At 38.3% G+C, this 17202-nt stretch overlaps 1 protein-coding gene across 1 annotated transcript in view; it reads left to right on the top strand.

Moving 5' to 3' along the window:
- ABCB11 (ATP binding cassette subfamily B member 11) overlaps positions 1-17202 on the top strand; it is an 87434-nt gene that overhangs the window by 37508 nt on the left and 32724 nt on the right. The window contains exons 12-17 of the mRNA XM_040229280.1: positions 1930-2055; positions 3772-3975; positions 5914-6084; positions 6564-6765; positions 7986-8061; positions 12529-12631. Of these exons, the coding sequence (XP_040085214.1) occupies positions 1930-2055; positions 3772-3975; positions 5914-6084; positions 6564-6765; positions 7986-8061; positions 12529-12631 (882 nt within the window). The remainder of the gene's footprint in view (positions 1-1929; positions 2056-3771; positions 3976-5913; positions 6085-6563; positions 6766-7985; positions 8062-12528; positions 12632-17202) is intronic.

Raw genomic sequence — 17202 nt, 5'->3', positions numbered from 1 at the left:
CTGTGCCAAGTATCTCTTTAGAGGCTGCAGAAGGTAGAACCCTGCATGGGTGGGGTATGAAGTGGAAAGGAAAGCTGCTCTGTGAAATTTTTTACTTCCTATCCATGTTTACAAGGATCATTAGATCAGTCCTTAGAGGAAAGGTAATTTTGTATTCTTATAATCACTGTCTTGTACTATGCAATTGTTCTGGGCACAAGGTGAAGAAAATTTACACTGTTACCACACCTACTGAGCAAGTGTCTTTAAAGGCAATTTACCCTACAGGAAACTTAGAGTCTACGTCTCTAAAAGAACTGGCTTTGGAAGGAGAGGAGACTTATTCCTCATTTTTAACAGAGTATCTTTAGCTACCCTTTCTTTTCATTTATTTACTTTTAATTGAAAAATAGTTGATGCACAATATTGCGCTTTCAGCTGTACTACATAGCAATTAGATACTTGCATACATTATGAAATGATCACTGTGGTAAGTCTAGCTATCATCTGCCCCTATCCAGAATCATTACAATATTATTGACCATATTCCTTATGCTGTATATTATGTCCACGTGCCTTATTTATTTTATAACTTCAGGCTTCTACCTCCTTAACCCCCTCACATATTTCCCCCTCTGGCAATCACTCATTTGCTCTCTGTATCTCTGAGTCTGTTTTCATTTTGTTTTGCTAGTTTGCTTATTTTATTTTTTAGATTCTATGTATAAGTGAGATCATACAGTATTTGTCCTTCTCTGATATTTCACTTAGCATAATACTTTCTAGATTCTCCCATGTTGTCACAAACACCAATATTTAGTTTTTTATGTATGAGTAAATTCCTTTGTGTGTATACATATGCATATATATACATATATATTCATCAATAGATAAATGAGTATAGAGGATGTCTATCTATCTATCTATATATATATATATACATATACCACATTTTATTTACTCATTCATCTATTGATCTATTTAGATTGCTTCCATATCTTTGCTATTGTAAATAATACTGCAATGAACACTGGTATGCATGTATCTTTTCAAATTAATGTTTCTGTTTTTTTTCTGATAAATACACAGAAGTGAAATTTCGGGATCATTTGGCAGTTCCATTTTTAATATTTTGAGGAAACTTTGACTGTTTTCCATAGTTAGCTACCCTTTCTTAATATTTCTATTATCCCCATAGAGGTCATGGAAATGCAACTTAATTTTAATACTACATAGTTGTAACATAAGTAAATTTATATATATACACATAGAAACAAATATACATCATACTTATATATGTATATAAGATAGGTACATGTATATTCTGATATTTCTGAAGTATATTCTTGATTACAATACACATACATATATAAACATTAAATGTAAAAGTGCCTAGTGAAATATAAATAACAAGGTAGTACTTACTCAGTAAACATTTTTTAATAAATGGCTAAAATCTTACTTTATAATATCTGTTCAGAGATAGCTGTTCAACAAATACCAGTTGAACTGAAATACATTTATTTGATTTCTGTTTTATCTTCTATTCTCGATGCCAGTAGTTTGCTTTAACAAAGTCTTCTACTGCTAAGTGACTTTCTCTCCTAAGCTAATTGGGACAGTCTCCTTGAGGTATCCTGGCATGTCAGAAATGTTTTAAACTAGATTTTGGAACATAGTTTTCGAGGTGGGCCTGGCTTATTTACTTCAACAGTGTTAGCACACGTCATTTTATTTGTTGGCTATGGCTACTGGTTTATGACTAAGTAATGTGCTAAATGCTAAAACCACATCCTAGCACCATTTACTAATTTTTCTGGTTATTAGTGGAAATCAATGGCTGTTGCTATGAGGGCATAAGTAAACACATACACAGGGTCCTAACAAAGTGTTCTGACTTGTAGCCTAATTGATGGTGATCTGAACATTGTTCTTTTCTTTTCTCTGCAGATTTTAAATAAACTTAGCACAGTCATTAAATCAGGGGAAGTGACAGCTGTGGTAGGATCCAGTGGAGCTGGGAAAAGCACAGCACTGCAGCTCATTCAGCGATTCTATGATCCCACTGAAGGCATGGTGTGTATCTTCTAGAAACTTCTTAATACACAGGGATGTGTGCACGGATGCTCAGTCGTGTCCAACTCTTTGCAACCTCATGGACTAGCCAGGCTCCTCTGTCCATGGAATTTTCGAGGCAAGAATATTGGAATGGGGTGCCATTTCCTACTGCAGAGGATCTTTCTGACCCAGGGATGGAACCTGTCCTCTCCTGCACTGGCAGACAGATTCTCTATCAGTGAGCCACCTGGGGATAGGAGATTGAAAATGGTGATGTATTGGTCAAATACAAACACCTAGCAAACACTGACCACACTTTGACATCTGCGTAGTTCAGTTAATGATTTGTTTGGTTTGGTTTTTTGGCTGTAACCTGCGGTATGTGGGATCTTCCCAGGGATCAAAGTCTGACTTAATGATTTTTTTTTTTTACTAAACCAAATGGACGATTTCTCTCCATAGTAGTTGTGTTCGATGAATAATCAGTCCATCTGCTCAGTGATGTAACTAAATGTACAGATACATTCAAAATGGTATTGCTGCCTTTTCAGTGAGGGAAAATTTCCATTTCTTTCTTCGTATTATAACAAAATTGTTATTATTCCCTCAAGTTCTCTTATACTAAGTATAAGAAAGCTTACATGGCCGGAATTAACAGAGAACAGCTCTTGATTGTTACTCTGAGATGTTAGGTCTAAAAATAATTACATTATTTTTGTAAACTACTTAGTCTCTTTCTCCTTGTGTTTGTCTGACTGTAAATATAGACTGAAATTTAAAAAATATTAATAATTGCTATTTATCACATATTATATGTCAAATACTTTATAGAGATCATTACTCATTTTCACAGCAACTTCCAAAGATAAATATTCCCATTTTACAAAAGAGGAAGCAACTCTCAGAGAAATTGAGAGTTGCCCCCAGATTTGAACCCAGATCTGTTGGATGTCAAAGACTATGCTCTTCACTCTGCCTCATAATCGTTCTTGTTAATATCTCCTTGATGCCTTGAGATAGAATCATTTGACTGTATATTAAATGACTTCTTCCATGCAATGAGCTCTATATAATGCAGGTACTGTCAGAGTGACATGTCAAATGTGATGAGGTTTTCTTCTTTCACAAACACTTTATTCTCTGATTGGGTATTCTTTGCTACATACCACTATAATTATACTCTGAATATATAGATATCATGTTTTTTATATAAAATGTTTGCATTTTTGCTAATAGTAATGTTTATTTACTTATCCCATTTATAGTTTCAATTGCATTTGAACACCTGAGTGTCATTTGATGAATCAGGCCAGAAAGTAAGATTTTGTTCTAAAACATACACATATATGCAAGATAGAGACCACTGGTCATTTCTTTGTATCTTTTGAAGTTCATTTTGGCTTCAAGTCAAAAGATAGAAATATTTAAAATATGATGAATAACTGACTGTACTCTTCATTGAGAAACTAAAACTTTTTTCTATTCTTGGGCCAATCAAGTTAAACTGAGTAACCTTTATATCAATTGTATTTCTACAATGAATTGTCCTACAGCTATACTTGATTTCAACTTATATTGTCATCCTTATATTAACAAATACATTATAAGAGGAATTGTTTTACACAGTCTTGTGGGTCTTGTTTTTTCTCCTCATAGATCAAGTACAGCACAGTAGTAGTATTCAGAACCTTGAAGGATTCCAAGAGAAGTGATGTTGTGGTTTTTGTTCTCTAGGTGACCTTGGATGGCCATGACATTCGCTCTCTTAACATCCAGTGGCTCAGAGCTCAGATTGGGATAGTGGAGCAAGAGCCTGTTCTGTTTTCCACCACCATTGCAGAGAACATTCGCTATGGCAGAAAAGATGCAACAATGGAAGATATAGTCCGAGCAGCCAAGGAAGCCAATGCCTACAACTTCATCATGGACCTACCACAGGTACCCCTAGCCTCTCATTCCAGAGGGAAACCCAGAATTCATAGAGGGAAAAAAATTACATAGTAATATGCATTGCTTTTCATTTGCATTCTAAATTATCAATGTCACGTTTTCATTTTGTGCCTGGAAATGTACTTTGAATTCCCCTCTTTGTCTGAAAATATGTTGTGGTTAATACAATAAAATCTACCAAACTGAAGCACCTTCTTTTAGAAGCTGGCTTTAACATAGATACAGGTTCCTTAATCCACCTATTTAAACATTTGTCTAAGCAGATGATAAATTTGTCGTGTGGTGGTAACTTTCACAATGCTCTTTTGATGTCTGCAACTGTTACTGTTCTCAAATTTTCTTGTGTTTGGGCTGATAATACTGTGTCTTCAGTACTGTGTCTCACATATTCAAAATTTCCTCATTTATCTTCATTTTATATGATAGCAATGACAAAAACCAACTCAGTATTATACTTGTATGGATTTCTTGGCCAATGGTCTGCTAAATCAAAGAAGAATTATTATTCCTGTTTAACACATATATAGTGCTTACTACCAGAGAAGGCAATGGCAACCCACTCCAGTACTCTTGCCTGGAAAATCCCATGGAAGGAGGAGCCTGGTGGGCTACAGTCCATGGGGGCTCGAAGAGTCGGACACGGCTGAGTGATTTCACTTTCACTTTTCGCTTTCATGCACTGGAGGAGGAAATGGCAACCCACTCCAGTGTTCTTGCTTGGAGAATCCCAGGGATGGAGGAGCCTGGTGGGCTGCTGTCTATGGGGTTGCACAGAGTCGGACACAACTGACGTGACTTAGCAGCAGCAGCAGTGCTTACTACATATCAGGCACTTTTCTAAGCACTTCACATCTATTAGTTCATTTAACTCTCCCAATCATCCTGTCAGGCAGCTATATTATTATCTCCATCTACAGATGGAGAATTGAGGCTCCAAGAGGTCAAATCACTTGCTCAAGGCAAGGTTCTCATCCAAGGTGGTCTTGGTTCCACAGTCTGTGCTCTAGAATATGTCCTTCTCAGCCTTCCAAAATGCGTATATGAATAGGATTGCAGCTGTGTATGACATAGTCTAGTGGTTAAACAATAAAAAGCTTCAGAATCAGACCACCTCCGGACAAATCCCAGCTTCTGCACTTTTAAGATTTATGAACTTGGACAAGTTACTTTACTCCCTCAGACTGCAACATTACTTTATCCATCCGTTAAGGAGAATAGCAGTACCTGCGTTATGGCATATCAGTCAAGATTAAATAAGATGATATGTGTAAAGAGTTCAGATCCACGCTTTCTACATGGTAGATTCTCAACTCATGTTGCTAATGTAAGTGAGATAAGAGACTGACCACATCGCCCCCTTGTGAGATTCCAGTGTAATACTGGGCATGCAAGATAGTAACTGTTCGCTGTTCATGGTAGTGATTATTAAGCTACTTTGACCTTTCATTCATAATATATAGACAACTTTAGTGTTGTATTTTTCTGTGTTGTCTGGCTAGAAGAAAGAGACAAGGAATTGACATATGCTTTAATCCTCTAAGATGGATTTTCAGGATGCTGATTAACTTTTATTGTGGTGGAAACATTTTACTTGAAGTTGAGCTAAAAAGAAATACTTTTATCATCCAGAATAAAAGAATAAATCAATATCTTTATTTTACACACAAATATTGATTAGATAATAACCTGTTTCAGGAAAGGGTTTTTTTTTTTTGTTTGTTTGTTTTAAGTGAAAGATGGATGTGTGAAAACTCCTGCTTGAGGAGGAAGCTAGAAAGGACCTTTGTAACGAATGGATCACTGTCAGGATCCATCAAATTCTTGCTCTTCATCATTGATGTTGCTTTGTAATGAAAGGGTCACTGTCAGGATCCATCAAATTCTTGCTCTTTATCACTGGTGCTGTTGATGTTGCTTTCTTCCTAGCAATTTGACACTCTTGTTGGAGAAGGAGGAGGCCAGATGAGTGGCGGGCAGAAACAAAGAATAGCCATCGCCAGAGCCCTTGTTCGAAACCCAAAGATCCTGCTTTTGGACATGGCCACCTCGGCTCTGGACAATGAGAGTGAAGCCATGGTGCAAGAGGCACTGAGTAAGGTTTGTTGGGAGTCTAAGTTCCTTTCATAAGTCCGTGTGGAAATTCTTGTGTTGTAGGAAAGGCCTCTGTGAAGAGAGGAGAGAGACATAGCGAGACAGTGAGAGAAGGACTACATGGGCCATTGTATCTGTTTGGAAAATATTGGCTCACCACAATGTTCCCCAGAGTTGAACAGAAGATATATGATTTGCTTCTAAAGGTGGCACGTGTAAAATCTGTTACATCTAACTCACAATAAGTGATGTTAAAAATTTACATTTTGGGTGTAAGATGTCAGTTAATAGCAGCAACCGGAGCAACGGGTGATGTGTTTATTAGCCGCAAGAAAGTACGCTGACATTTTCTAATGTCTGTTTAGCCTATTCAAGAATCTTCTTAGGGATCGAGCCTCTGCCTTACTTGTGGATTCTGAGACAGTCCAAATGGCACTGTCCGCTTTGTCTTACAGTCTGACTCAGTGCAATGTACATTCTCATAGGTTCAGCATGGGCACACAATCATTTCTGTCGCTCATCGCCTATCTACAATCAGAACTGCCGACGTCATTATTGGTTTTGAACATGGTACAGCAGTGGAAAGAGGCACCCATGAAGAACTGTTGGAAAGGAAAGGCGTTTACTTCACTCTAATAACTCTGCAAAGTCAAGGAGACCAAGCCTTTAATGAAAAAGACATAAAAGGCAAGTGCCCTTTCAGTTATGCTTATACATTATGTTAAATAATTAGCATATATGATGTTTTTTGATTTCTATGCATTTTAATATATAGTGTTTTAGTTGTTCTCCTCAAAGCCCTGGGGGACATTACATAGATGATAAAGGAAAGAACAGACGCTCAGGAGGTTTAGTTATTACTCAAGTCATAGTGCTAAAACCCAGGTCTCCTGCGGAAGAAACTTCAATTCCATCCCTTTTTCCCCTCACACTTTGCAAATAAGAGAATCTTCCTAGAATGTCCTGCACGCAGCACGAGCTCTCTTCTTGTTGGTTGAGTGAATTAAACAATGACTAAAAAGTTTTATGCATATTTTCATTAGTGTAGGTAGATGCTTCAGGTCCTAATGTACTTGCTCCTTTTCAATCTGAATTTTCTTTTCTTTTTTTTTTTGGCCACATCATGTGACATGTAGTATCCAATTCTCTGACAAGGGATCAAACCCAGGCCCCCTGCAGTGGAAGCATGGAGTCTTAACCTCTGGATTTGGTGGTTTACCTAAACCTATGTTAAGCATCCATGACAAACTTTCTCCCATATCAAATCTGGATTTGTTAACACTATTGGGTAAAATGACTGTATACATTGAACATGTGATTTATTCTGAAAATATATATATTTTTTAATTTGGTTCATCTACTTTTTTTTTTTTTTTTTGCCACTTCTAGTGGATTTCTCAGACTTCCCTGGTGGCTCAGACAGCAAAGAATCTGCCTGCAATGCAAAAGGCCTGGGTTTGATCCCTAGGTTGGGAAGATCCCCTGAAGAAGGGAATGGCAACCCACTCCAGTATTCTTGCTGGAGAATTCCATGGCTACAGTCCATGGTGTCAAAAAGAGTTGGACACAACTGAGCAACTAATGCGCTCACTTTTCTTTTCAGTGGGTTTCTCACAAGATTTTTCTGTCATTCATATCAGCTATAGCTATAGGTATCTATTTCTGTGGTGATAACACATAGGCTGTCATATAATTCAAAAGACTCAATCTTGCTGAGTATTTTTAATTTTTTTTATTGTTAGAATGTGCTGGACAAGTGTTAGCTTTTAGTTGTTGCAATAAAGTTAACAGGTTGTTTGAGATCAGACATAGTAACGATATGCTATGCAAATATAGTAAATAATCTTATTTTGCTTTGATTCTGCTTATTGTATACACTAAGGGATCATTCGTGTTGTATTGAATAGGAAAAGATGAAACCGAAGATGTCTTACTTGAGAGAAAACAGACCTTTAGCAGAGGGAGCTACCAGGCTAGCTTAAGGTAAGCTCAGGCAACGGGGCAGCTTTTAAAGTTTTCAGATGTTTTCAGGAACCCTCTGCAGCTAAGATCTTCTGGCAATATCTCAGGTACACTTGGAAAGCCCTTAAACACAGCCCCGGGTCTTGTGTAATATGAACATGCAAATGAATCGTAGGTCGCCATACTGACATTTCTGTCTCCAACCCATAGAGGTTTTCAAAATTTGGCTTCTCATTTTATTGAGGGTAGGGGGTCATGATAAAGACACTCTGTAGTTAAAATGTTGTTTATTGAGCTTAGAAAGGGGATTTTTAAAAATCTATGTTTAGGCTTGTCTCCCAGAGTTAACTGTGGTATGAAGCACTGTCTTAAATGGAAGTCAGATTCATGCCTTTAGCTCCATTCCTTAACCTACTGAGCTGCAATTGAATTACAAATATTTCTGCTCCCAGAGTTCCCTACCCAAGGTCAAACCATTCTTTAACTAGATGAAATATGAGATGTGTCATCTAACACTTAAAGCATATTTTCCTAAACATGAACTTTTTTTTGGGGGGGCGTCAATCTGTGGGTTTTGACTTCCAAAGCATATTTTTGGAGCATGCTGTAGCAAGACTGTAAATTTAATCTTTCATTCTGGTTTAAAAGTTTAAAAAAAAGTTCCTTTAATGTTAAAGGTCTGTATATTAAGAAAAGTTCTGCCCAGGAATATTTGCATATATTTGTGAAAATGTTATTCAAGATCTTTTTTCCTTAAGTTCAGAGACTATTTGTAGGCAATAGACTGACATTTCTCTACCCGGTCCCTTATCATTTCTAGGATATTTGATTCAAGGCTGTGCTCTAAACAAAGGCTCAATTTATGACTTGCTCATACAAGATAGCTAATTGTTTATTGAAAAATGGTTAAAGAGGCTTAAAATATAATATTCTAGAAACAACTCCAAGTAGTTCAAACACAGGTTTATTTACTTTTAATATTCAAAGACTAGTAAACTGGGTTTTATGCTTAAGGGTTTTATTTTTCCTTTTAAGAACAGGTCTATTCAGAAAATTTCAAGAAATGCTAGTTTCATTGAATTTTTTCAGGTAATAAAGCAATAGTTCAAATGTAAAAGCTATAAAAATTGCCAAAATTGTTGGGTAATTTTTAAGGACATCTGGCATGAATTATTTCACCATGTTTTTTCTGATTGGAAGAAAAAAATTATAAAGGTCATCAGAATCACAATTTGAAGATATCAACTAACTTCTCACACCCAGAAAATGACTAGGCATCTCTTTTGATCACTAAGTTAAAGGTTGCAAAGAGGAATGTATCTCATGGTGAGGTCAAAAGAAAATAAATATTTTCTCAATTTTTCAGATGAACAAAATTTTTCCCATTCTAAGTAGTTTACTTACAGTTTACTATTAGGCCCAGATAACTGTTTTAATATAAACATTTCTTATTTGGCTATTAGTTCTTACAAATTCTACATTTTGGTGACTAGGGAGAGAAGCCGAGAAATACAACCTGTACACAGAAAGTAGCTATTAACCTCCTACAGAGAAAGATTTATAGGTTTGAGTAAGAAAGTCAGTTAAAAATATCTTATTGTGTATGCTGACAGATATTTTTTTAAGAGGACTAATTGAAATGTTAATTTGTATCTTATTTCCTCGGTCTGATGCCTAAGTCTCTCTTTGGTAATATATTTTAGATTCAAGAACAATTTCCATGAATGACAATAATTTCCTAAACAATAATGTTGAGAGAGTGAGAACATATATTCCCAAATTAGCTGTTTTTGTTTCTGATGAGAAGTGGTACACAGCTTCTGAGGAAGGGAGGGGCAGCCGTTGCAGGTTCTGCAAAGGGGAGTGACAGAATTCTAATGCTGGTGTTTATGGTAGACCAGAGCGGGCGGGTCAGGCCCCTGCCTCGCACCCTTACTGTTCATGGTCTCCTTGGGGCAGCTTATGCTAGACAGGTAGAACGCTGGATGAATAGGCAACAGGGAACAAGAGAAAGAGAGATTTAAGAAACATAAGATTCAAGTAGTAGAGGGGGTAAGGACTGATGTCTTCCCTGCTCAGAACTGGGAGGTAGTCAACTATATTTTGATGCCCTCTTCTTCTCCACATACTCCTCCTACCTTGTCTGCCAATGCTGAGTTTCTTTTTTAGGCCCATAACCTTCAGTCTCAGCCCTCTCTTGCACTCAGCTCTCTCTAGCTGACACAGAGCTATCCCTCACACTTTTGGGAGTTGAACTCTTGACCTCAGTTACCTAACTTAAAGAAATGACTCTATTGCTGCAGAGTTTCAGGCCAAATGGGACGGGCTTGGGGTGTCCCAGAAGCCAGTTTGGTAGCAGGAAGTCCGAGTGGCGTGTGGTTTCATGCCTGATCACAATGAGAGTTTGAGCAAGAGCAAGAGGGAGGACTTGACGGAAATGCACCTGTTGAACTTGGTGACTAAGAGGATCAAGATGCCATCAAATGAACGTGGGAATAAGTGAGGGTCATGAAGGTGATGCATTGCTGTCTTCTCAAGAAGGATAGACGAGCATCTGTAATAGGCAGGTGCCACCTTGGTATTTCAGTCTAGCTTAGCCTGAATACCAGAGAAGGCAATGGCAAGCCACTCCAGTACTCTTGCCTAGACAATCTCATGGAAGGAGGAGCCTGGTAGGCTGCAGTCCATGGGGTCGCTACTAGTCGGAGACGACTGAGCGACTTCACTTTCACTTTTCACGTTCCTGCATTGGAGAAGGAAATGGCAACCCACTCCAGTGTTCTTGCCTGGAGAATCCCAGGGACAGGGGAGCCTGGTGGGCTGCTGTCTATGGGGTCGCACAGAGTCGGACACGACTGAAGCAACTTAGCAGCAGCAGCAGCAACCTGAATACAGATGATAGGAGACTTACGAATAACAGGATCTGGATTGCACTACCACAGCTGATGGAGATCTCCTCGTCACGACCGTCTCCCTCTTTACACACTATTTTTTCAGGCTAAGTGCTTTGAGAATGCAACTCCCACCCTTTCAAGTCTTCAGGATTACCTTTACCACTTAGCAGTCAGTCTATTTGCAAATGGCCAAAAACCTCAGCCAACCTGGTTTAACCTTTAAAGGGAGGAATAACAACATAACTAAATAGTTCAAAGAGGCTTTGGCTTCAGGCTTGGTCAAGATACATACAATTTCTTTTTCTTCCCTTCTCAGCTCTACTTTTTTTTTTTCCCCAGTATTCTTTATTTAGGAAGCTTCTTTTCTTGACATAATTGCCAACAGCCTCCAGTGTCACATACTTTCAAATTTAACCTAGAAGAAAGTAGACGTCTCCTTCCCAGAAACCTCAGGGAAAAACAAAACAACTCGAATCACTTTCTATATCTGCTCTATACTAAGTTTATGTAACTAGTAACCCTATCCCCATACTTCTCCTTATACCGTTCTGTCAATCAGCAATGCTCTTTCCTCTAGCCTACAGATACCCACAGCCTACCTTAGCCACCTCCTCCATGAAGCCTTTCATGGTAGCACCCGACATACGGTCTTTTATCCTTTAAATTTCCATACTGTTTACTTAAACCTGCTTTAGAGCACTTATCACAGTCCTCCTTATATTAGGGTTGCTTATATGCATTGTTCTTCTATGAAACTTTAAGTGCCTTAAGGGAGAAGTCTGGAATTGTCCAGTCTTTGTGTCCCCTCACAGCACCTAACTTTGATTTGTACATTGTAGGCGCACAATCATCTTCTGTTGAATGAATCAGTGAACACTTCAAGCTAAATTATATTTCAATAATATATTTGTTAATTAAATCCATCCCTAAAGGCAGTATGTAGCCTGGAGAAATTTCCACTAGGGTCCCTCCTACTAGTCTATTTGTGTCCGAAAATCTCATGGATGGAGGAGCCTGGTGGGCTGCAGTCCATGGGGTTGCTGAGAGTCGGACACGACTGAGCGACTTCACTTTCACGCATTGGAGAAGGAAATGGCAACCCACTCCAGTGTTCTTGCCTGGAGAATCCCAGGGACGGGGGAGCCTGGTGGGCTGCTGTCTCTGGGGTCACACAGAGTCGAACACGACTGAAGCGACTTAGCAGCAGCAGAATTATGCTAAAGCAAACATCAGGGAGAGACAGAAAGAGAGATATCAAAACTCACCCTACAATCCTAAGGGAAGAAATAGTGATGGGCCATTGCCATTACAACAAGCAATAGCAGAGCCATGTGGGTTTGGGATAGATTTGAGTCTTGGATGCTTTTTTTTTTTTTTTTTGTGGACTAGTGAAACAACTTTGTCCCCTTCTCTTCCTCCCTCTGTGTGTGTACTCTGAATCAGGGTTTAGCTTGGCGCCATAGCAACCCGACTGATAGTTCTGTCAAACCCACTCAGAAAGCTCCTGCATCTAACACAGGTGATGTAAACTGAGAACCAACTGAGTCCTATTCCAACAAGCCACAGACTAATTCCTCTTTCTTTTTACTTACAGAGCTTCCATCCGACAACGGTCCAAGTCTCAGCTTTCTTACCTGGGGCATGAATCATCATTAGCACTTGTAGATCATAAGTCTACTCATGAACAAGACAGAAAGGTCAGACACCAATGGCTCATGGGGGGATGGAAGAAGTCTCTCCTGGGGACTATCGTATGCCCTTTAAGCTTAGAATCTGAGTTTTCAAGGCCTTTATCTAGTAATGTTTCACTGCTGCTGCTGCTGCTGCTAAGTCACTTCAGTTGTGTCCAACTCTGTGCGACCCCATAGACGGCAGCCCACCAGGCTCCCCCGTCCCTGGGATTCTCCAGGCAAGAACACTGGAGTGGCTTGCCATTTCCTTCTCCAATGCATGAAAGTGAAAAGTGAAAGTGAAATTGCTCAGTCACAACCCCATGGACTGCAGCCCACCAGGCTCCTCCATCCATGGGATTTCCCAGGCAAGAGTACTGGAGTGGGGTGCCATTGCTTTCTCCTATGTTTCACTAAGTCAAACTAAATGGGAGGGTCCATTAAGACCTGAATGCAACTCTAAATTTCATATCATGTTTTACATAATATTTTAAGAGAAGCATAAATAATAAAATATTTTTAAGAATACATGGTAACTAAAATGAAGTATTAAAAGTTCACTGATAATTCTTATGTGAACCATTCTAATAAACATAATTACATGTACTTAGCAGACTTTGATTATATAGGAATCCCTTTCAAGTTCTTAAGACTATCTGAAAACCTTTCTTTGTAAGACTTTAAATCTCCTTCTTAAATAATTATAATAATTATAAAGTGTTTGATACAAGTTACTGCAAATTTTAAATTAATGGGGACTGATTAGGTTTTACAGACATTTGTTTACTTAATACAATTTTATAATAATTGTTTTAGGGTACATTTAAAATTAACACTATTAATTTTAACACTATTCAAAGCAACGTAAAAATGAGATAGATAGGAGAAGAATCAACACATATAGCAATATTCGACTTTGTTCATCAGGATGTCCACTGCTGCAGTGGGCACAGTCTAACTTTCACACAATGTGACCATCCCTCCTACTCATAGCCTTTCTTAATCACTGAACTTTATTCTTCAGCCCTGATCCTCTCATTTTCAATCCCCCATTACGTTTCATTTCAGTCTTTTCATGGCAATTTTCTTATTGAGGCTTATTTCAGATCATGTTGTCTTATCCCGTTACTAAATTACAAGCTTCTTAAAGTTAGTAACTGTTATTTGTGTTTGTATCAACTTGGGCATCTTGCTTTGCCTGGAAACTCCTTTATCTGATTACCATTAGCCCACCAGGCTCCTCAGTCCACAGGATTCTCCAGGCAAGAATACTGGAGTGGATTGCCATTTCCTTCTCCAGGGGATCTTCCCGACCCAGGGATTGAACTCCGGTCTCCCACATTGTAGGCAGACGCTTTACTGTCTGAGCTACCAGGGAAGTTCTGGTTACCATGAAACCTAGCAAACATTTCTGTTTATTTGCCACATGTAAACCTAGAACCAACTGAGTCCTGTCCCAACCTGCTCGTAATCTACAGACTCTTTAATCTTTCTGTTTAGTTACAGAGCTGCACATGGTAGGGCGTCAAGCGATTTTTAAAACTAGGATGAAAAATTCACTTTCTTTAGTAAAATAAAGTCCAAACCACAAGATTTATCAAAGAAAACAAGTCAGAGAATATTTTAATTACAAGCACATCCATTATGCATGATGTAATTTCAAATTATCTTTAAAACATTTCAGTAGGAGAATCCTTTTGGGAAGTAATTATAAACACTGATTCACAATGCCCAATTTGGAATAAAGTACTACGCATGACTATGACGGAAGGGTTATTAAGGCTCTCTTTTGGTTTTAAGATATTAAGAATAAATAGCGTTCTTAATTATCTAATGTTGTTATTGTTGTCGTTGTTCAGTCGCTAAGTGGTGTTTGACTCTGGATAGTTGTTCAGTCGCTATTTGGTATTCAACTCTGAATAGATAGTGTTCTCAGTATCTAATACAGCTGGTTTAAATAAACTTCATAGAGGAACACTATGTCTCAGGAACAGCAGGGTGGATCCAAGGAGAGAAAATGTTTAGCAAGCGTGGTTGCTTACTGCATCTTGCCATTAAGGACTCAGCACCTCTTCTCATTCTAGAAATAGTTTTTTCATTTATATGTGTGGTACTGCCACCCATAAGTATAAGAGGCATTATACAAGGAGTTTAATAAGCTTCAAGGAAGAAAGAACCAAACACTACATTGACATTTCAAACATAACAGCACCAATTGTATTCAATTTTTTGCATTTTTATTTTTCCCCCTAGTTTCTGGGGAAATATTTGACAACAAAAACAAAAGAATTAGGATGGAGAAGAAAATCCAATTTTATTATTGTTGAAGCTGGTAGATGGCTCAGCACTGTTGCAGAGAACAATCAGATTTCCTGAAGATCTGAAGATCAGGTTCCCAGACTTCTGATGCAGGGAAAACTCAGAAGGGAGTTATTTAAATAAAAGGAAATCTAAATCAAATACAGAGAGTAGTTCCAGAGAAAACAAAACTACTCCCTAAATATTCTACTCAACAGCATTGCCAATTATAATATAATAAATAACTCAATTAAATGGAAACCAAGAATCTGCCTGCAATGAAGTAGACCCAGGTTCAGTTCCTGGGTGGGGGACCGATCTCTTGGAGAAGGGAATGGCAACCCACTCCAATACTCTGCCTAGAAAATCCATGGACAGAGGAGCCTGGTGGGCTACAGTCCATGGGTTAGCAAAGAGTTGGTTGTGATGGAGCATCTGAGCAGAGAGAGTGTGATTTTAAAAAGATGACACTTTGATTTCTTTTTTCAGTTAAGGGAGGAAAAGGGAAAAAGTGACAGAGAGCCAATGTGATTCTGCTAAAGGTAGAAGTGGAACAGGCCTTGTGCTTATATTAATACTGCTCATTCATATGAAAATTATCTTAGAACTTTTTTGATTTAAAAATTAAATATTTTAAAAAAGGAAACAGCAGAATCAGCATTGATAGAATTTAATATAAGGACTTCCTTTTCAGAGTAAATTTTAAAGTATGTTAGATATTTAGGTTATTCTAATCCCAAGTAAATTTTAAAGTATTTTGATAGTTAACTAAATTCTTTAAGGTCAAACAAAATGGTAAAAAAAATTTTTTTCATATTTTGATGAAGAAGCTCTAACCTGACCGTCTGTTGTTTGGGAGATGTTCTATTTTGTGTGGCAAGGCAAAAAGGTTTACTTATATAAAGGCATTATCTCCACCTTGTGGTCTCTTTGGGTTTTGACTCTGAAAACTTGAGATGGTTTCAAAAGTCTGTGCTTCCAAAGTGTAAGTGGGGTGTCTGACCCAACGTTTCATAGCTAGCTGGTGACAGAGCCAAGACTATAGCCTGTTTTCTCTTGGTCTCCAAGCTATACTCTTGGCTTTCATAAATCAGATCATAGTTATAATGCTAATAAAATTGAGATTAGGATTAGCGGAAAACTGCAGGCTAAAGCTTCCAGTCTCTGATATCTAGGCACCTCTTTCAGAGGAACTAAAAGGTAGAATATGTATGAGATTGTGTCAAGGTCAAATATTAAAAACCCATCACTTCATCACAGCTAACTTACAGTAGGGTTTAGGCATTGGTTAGGAGATAGGACAGGGTTTCCCAGGTGGCTCAGTGGTAAAGAATCCACCTGTCAGTGCAGGAGATGTGAGTTCAGTCCCTGGGTTGGGAAGATCCCTAGGAGAAGGAAATGACAACCCACTCAAAAAATCTGGAAAGTCTCATGGGCAGAGGAGCCTGGTGGGCAAGGTCTATTGGGTTGCAAAGAGGCGGACACAACTGAGTGACTGAGCATGCACACACGTAGGAGATAGGACAGGAGATCTATAAAAATGACTGCTAGTGTTTGATCATTTGGAAAGTCCCTGTTTCTTGGTCATAGTTACCATTTCCTATCATCATATCTTAAAGTTGTCATCAAGGCAGGAGACCGCCTATGGGTTGGCATGAAGAAATCAATGTAACAAAATATAGAAATCTGGACATGAGATTTAAGTAGGAAGTTATATTTTTACCTGAGCTACACAGGATATGGATAGGAGGAAGCTGGGAAAAGCCCTTTGTTAAGCATTGAACCATCTACCTTGTAAGTAAGTGATCAGTATTTTTTAAATAAATGGGGTTTTTTTTTTGCATTTATACACCACCATAAAAGCTTCATTCATTCTTTCATCCAATAAACATTGATTGCACACCTAACAAATGCCAGATATTGTCTTAGGGATGCAAAGATGAGCAAGAGCACTGTCCTTCTTCCTTCACTGGCGCTGCTGGCAGGATACGTCTTTACATGTGATAAATAAGTGAGCACTGTGCAACTTATTATTGACACATAAGAGGAAGGAACTGCAGTGAGGAAGCGGATATAAACATTTATAATTTTGTCTGTCTGTGAGTTACTGGTTTGCTGTGAATTTATATATCTATGTATATATACTTATCTATGTGTATATATAGACACACACACATATATATTTTGGGGCTTCCCTGATAGTTCATCTGGTAAAGAACCTGCCTGCAATACACGAGACCCCAGTTTGATTCCTGGGTTGGGAAGATCTGCTGGAGAAGGGATAGGCTACCCACTCCAGT

Source organism: Oryx dammah, unplaced genomic scaffold (assembly GCF_014754425.2).
Source record: "Oryx dammah isolate SB20612 unplaced genomic scaffold, SCBI_Odam_1.1 HiC_scaffold_27, whole genome shotgun sequence".
NCBI lineage: Eukaryota > Metazoa > Chordata > Mammalia > Artiodactyla > Bovidae > Oryx > Oryx dammah.
The sequence above is the reverse complement of the archived record's forward strand: the minus strand, read 5'-3'. Positions and strand labels throughout refer to the sequence as shown.